Source organism: Triticum aestivum, unplaced genomic scaffold (genome assembly GCF_018294505.1).
Source record: "Triticum aestivum cultivar Chinese Spring unplaced genomic scaffold, IWGSC CS RefSeq v2.1 scaffold28729, whole genome shotgun sequence".
Lineage (NCBI taxonomy): Eukaryota > Viridiplantae > Streptophyta > Magnoliopsida > Poales > Poaceae > Triticum > Triticum aestivum.
Genome location: NW_025227269.1, coordinates 32,481 through 37,265, shown reverse-complemented (window position 1 = coordinate 37,265; position 4,785 = coordinate 32,481). Strand labels below are relative to the sequence as shown.

General features: G+C 46.4%; 2 protein-coding genes across 4 annotated transcripts; both read left to right on the top strand.

The window, feature by feature from the left end:
• Nucleotides 1–331: 331 nt before the first annotated feature.
• On the top strand, nt 332–2,176 carry LOC780664 (splicing factor U2af small subunit A). Of its 3 annotated transcripts, none has more exons than XM_044589615.1 (2): nt 332–505; nt 690–2,176. In XM_044589615.1, the coding sequence occupies exon 2, from the start codon at nt 998–1,000 to the stop codon at nt 1,940–1,942; it is 945 nt and encodes a 314-aa protein (XP_044445550.1). In that variant the 5' UTR covers nt 332–505; nt 690–997; the 3' UTR covers nt 1,943–2,176. The 3 variants fall into 3 exon arrangements, with proteins under 3 accessions (XP_044445550.1, XP_044445551.1, XP_044445552.1); XM_044589616.1 differs by having other exon boundaries at nt 356–505; nt 964–2,176; XM_044589617.1 differs by lacking the exon at nt 332–505 and having other exon boundaries at nt 838–856; nt 964–2,176.
• Nucleotides 2,177–2,301: 125 nt separating this feature from the next.
• On the top strand, nt 2,302–3,640 carry LOC123172671 (uncharacterized). The gene has a single exon (XM_044589618.1). The coding sequence runs from the start codon at nt 3,080–3,082 to the stop codon at nt 3,494–3,496; it is 417 nt and encodes a 138-aa protein (XP_044445553.1). The 5' UTR covers nt 2,302–3,079; the 3' UTR covers nt 3,497–3,640.
• Nucleotides 3,641–4,785: the final 1,145 nt, after the last annotated feature.

Below are 4,785 nucleotides of genomic sequence, written 5' to 3'. Positions count from 1 at the left end.
AATTTGTTAACTTTATAGAAATTGAGAAGAATTTAGTAGGCCTTTTTCAGAGAGAGAAGGCAAAATTTCTTTTGAGAAATAACAACAATTTAGTAGGAAACCAATTGACTTATTTTTTATTTTTTTTTGAAATGCAATTGATAATATTATTACCCTGCCGACACACGGGCGATGTCAATCGCTCACAATTGGACTTTTTCTTTTACCTTCTCACAATTGGACTTGATGGGCTTACAATGTTCAACACATAAACACCCACCTTGCTGGACCGGGCCAGCGATGGGCTGTCCACAACGCCCATAAACCCCTGGAAGGTTCTAGCAGTCTCCAGCACCTCAAAAAAAAAAACCCCACATCTCCACCGTCCGAAACCCAACCAACGCCCAGATACGCCGCCACGGCCTTTATATCCGCTTTTCCAGATGCTACTGGAACAACTATCCAAAACAGATCCGCCCTGCTCCACCTTCTGCTCCCCCTCCGGCTACGGCGGCGCTGATCTCCGGTAAGCCGTCGCCGCCTCCTCCGCGCCCGTGCCCGTACATCGCCTAGTAGATCTATACATGCATGTGTAGGTTCGAAAGGATTGGGTTGCCCGTGCCCGCGTATTACGCTCGTTCGCTTTCTCTCGGTTCAAACGGATCGGATTGACGATGCTTTCGTGTGTCTTCTCTGTCGATTCTTATCAGGTCGGGAGATAGGTTCTTCCCCCCCTTGCGAATCGACGAGATAAAAGTTATGGATTAGTCTTGCTCTTGTTTAGTTCCGTTTTCTTTCGATTTGATCCGGAATTTAAGTGCCTGCTGATTTTGAAGGTTTCGTCAGTTTCCACCGGAATTGGGATGAATTGCATGCAGTATCAAGTTCTTGTCCCCTTTCCTTTGAATTATCTGGAATGTTATCCCGTTAATCTTGGCTGCAACTTCGTGCGTTTGATTTGTGATTCGTGTGGTGGGAGTGCAGAGATCTCTAGCTTGCGAATCCAGGGTGCGCCGCCATGGCCGAGCACCTCGCGTCGATCTTCGGCACGGAGAAGGACCGCGTGAACTGCCCGTTCTACTTCAAGATCGGCGCGTGCCGGCACGGCGACCGCTGCTCCCGCCTGCACAACAAGCCGTCTGTCTCGCCCACGCTGCTGCTCTGCAACATGTACCAGCGCCCCGACATGATCACCCCGGGCGTGGACGCGCAGGGCAACCCCATCGACCCCGTCAAGATCCAGGGCGACTTCGAGGACTTCTACGAGGACATCTTCGACGAGCTCAGCAAGCACGGCGAGGTCGAGAACCTGCACGTCTGCGACAACCTCGCCGACCACCTCATTGGCAACGTCTACGTGCAGTTCAGGGAGGAGGACCAGGCCGCCAAGGCCCTCCAGGCGCTGCAGGGGAGGTTCTACTCGGGCCGCCCCATCATTGCTGAGTTCTCGCCCGTCACCGACTTCAGGGAGGCCACCTGCCGGCAGTTTGAGGAGCACAACTGCAACCGCGGAGGGTACTGCAACTTCATGCATGTCAAGGAGATAGGCAGGGACCTGAGGAAGAGGCTGTATGGGCACCTGCATAGGTCCGGGAGGAGCCACAGCAGGAGCAGCCGGAGCCCGAGCCCCTACCGTCACCATGCCAGGGACCGTGATCGCTCCTCACGGTCTAGGGACCGCGGCGACTACTATGGAGGTAGCTTGGACCGTGGCGACTATGGTGACTACTACCACCATAGCCGGAGGAGCAGCGAGAGGAACCGCAACTATGACAGTGATGGGAGCAGGTGCCGGCGACACAGGTCCAGGACTAGGAGCCCCGTCAGGGAGGGCAGCGAGGAGAGGAGGGCGAAGATTGAGCAGTGGAACCGTGAAAGGGAGGCGCCTGCCAGGCAGGGCAGCGAAGAGAGGAGGGCGAAGATCGATCAGTGGAACCGTGAGAGGGAGACTGCTCAGGCGTGAGATCTCCTGTCTGACTGCAGGTTGAAGTGTTGCCTTGTTCACCGGATGTTCTGCTTGCTTGTCTGATCGTGTAATGGTAGATGGAGTTAGAATTTGGTCCTAGTGAACTTGCTTGGATGCCTGATGTAACATCTTCAGTGTTGTTCTTGTTGAACTTCCTCTATGGATTTGTTGATGGAACATATTTGGTGTTGGACTTGTTATTGTTATGATTATTATAGTGTGTTCCCTGAATGTTCCTTTGCTCACATTCCATGTTTCAGTCTAAATGCATTGGGATTGAACTTTTGTACCACTTGACGTCAACTTATATTCCATGAGATATCCTGCCAGTTTTTTTTAGAAGAGATTTCCTGCCAGTTTAAAAGGCAGAGGCAGAGTTTAGCACTCATGGTGCAGTTAGAAATCTAATCTAGCTTGTGTTGTTGATTTTTATCCTCGCCCCGTTTCAGGTTCTGTCAGATGTGTAAAAGTTTACGTCAGGCACACATTGTTATGTGAAAACAAGTTCAGCAATCGGCGGATTGCTTTGCTCAGGAAGCTTGTTCGAGTGCAATTGCAAGTTTGCAACGGGAACTGAATTTTGCATCACTCGAGATCACCAACTCAGGTTTCTTGTAATAATCTTTATCTTTTTACTACGGAGCCCAACTTCTTAGACAAGTTCACAGGAACTTCTACACTATGGTAAAATTTAGTCGCTCGAGATCAAAAGACCTGAAGCTTCTTCATGTGTAAGCAATGGTCAATTCAGTCATCCTTGACCAGCTCAACTCCAGTGTTCTGTTGTGCAGTTCAGCACAAAGTCATTTCAATGGTCAGATGTGTCTGGACAATCCAAAATCATTTGTCTGTGTAATAATGCTAGCTCCAAAGGGGAGACGTTCTTTATTTCTTTTCAAAAAGAGAAGTATACAAAAGAAGTCCAGAGAGGATAGCTGCCGGTCTGACTGGGTTGGCGCGCGCATGAACCCATCGTAGAGGCTCTTCAAAGCCGCTACATCCTGCAGCATCTATATAAGGGGAAGCACCATAGGGTCCTGATAATCTATCAATTACAACAAGCTCGTCTGCCAATTCACAAACCTAACCTAAAACCCCACTTCCTACGCAAGCCAGTCTCAGACAAGTGCTCCAATGGCGTCCCAGCTGGTCGAGAGCCACCGCGCCGGGGCCGATGTCATCAAGGGGCGCGAAGTCTGCAAGAAGAAGTCTGTCGAGCTCCTTGAAGAGTTCGGCCTCCCGAAAGGCCTCTTTCCAATGGACGACATTGAGGAAATCGGGTACAACCGCGAGAGCGGGTTCGTGTGGATGCTTCAGAAGAAGAAGAACCAGCACACCTTCAAGAAGATCCAGCAGACTGTCTCCTACGACACCGAGGTGACCGCTTTTGTGGAGAAGGGCAAGATCAAGAAGGTCACCGGGGTCAAGGTCGAGGAGCTGTCTTTGGTCGAGGTCCATGTGGATAAGTCTTCTGCTGATAAGGTCACCGTCAAGACTGACACCGGTCTGTCTGACATCCATGATGCAGCCGCGTTCGCTCTCGGAGAATAGGGAAGTAAGTAGAAATGGCACGAAATGAAGTCAGTGAATGGTTCGACACTATGGTTCGCATGTTAATGTTATGCAGAAGTATCTTTCCGTTTTCTTGTAAGCTCAAGGCTGCTGCGTGAATGTTGTTCCCTTTCGGCTTGTAAGCTTTCGACAGTGAAATGAATAACTGCATTTATAGTTTTATACCCCCTCCTCCATCCCACATCGATGACTCTCAACTTTCCTCTCAGTGAATGGTTCAGAATCTTCAGATCGATGTGAAAAACAAGTTTTTCTTAAGCACATATTTTTATGTGAAAACAATTTCTTCTCTCAAATGTTGTTTTGTAGTATTAGAAGAACACCGAGAAAAAGGCAAAGGAAAAAAATGGGACAAAGCAGAAACCAGAGCAAACCTAAACTAGCCAAAATCTAAGAACTAGCAAAGAGAATGACACAACCAAGACAGAGCAAACTTTATACTACTATGGTTGAGGCTGCATGATCCATAGATTATTTTCTCTTTCTAAGTTTAGGTTGATGTGAAAACAAGTTGCTTTAATGTTCCATCATTATATCTTTGAGGCTTGGCTTCAGACAACATAAAATGGAAAGAACTCTCATCATGCCAACCCTCTACTCAGTTGAGAATGAAAAGGGTTAGAAATTAGTTAGTTTGAGGCTAAGTTTGTGACTGTTGAACTGTCAAATTATCTGACAATTTGATATGGAAAATAGCTATAAAAAGGCTAAGCTTATGATTGCTAATCAATGGAATATATTTTATTAATTTGGTGAGGAAAAAACAGCTGTAAAATATGCAAAAGTAAATTATTGCAAGTAGTTAAGTAGGCAAAAATAATTCGGTGAATGAAAGGTTTTTGGTCACCAGAAAACTTCCTGCTTTTCTAAAATACCAAAAATTGGTGCCCTAATATTTGGAACATGAACATAAGCACATTAATTCACTGCATATTTTGAACTCGTACTAAATGTTGCACATTAAACTTGAAACGACATGACTTAAACACTACTACGATCATAATTTTTATCTCTCCGCACGGTCTAGGGACCACGGCAATTACTTGAAGGAAATATGCCCTAGAGGCAATAATAAAGTTATTATTTATTTCCTCATATCATGATAAATGTTTATTATTCATGCTAGAATTGTATTAACCGGAAACATAATACATGTTTGAATACATAGACAAAACTATAGTCACTAGTATGCCTCTACTTGACTAGCTCATTAATCAAAGATGGTTATGTTTCCTAACCATAGACATGTGTTGTCATTTGATTAGTGG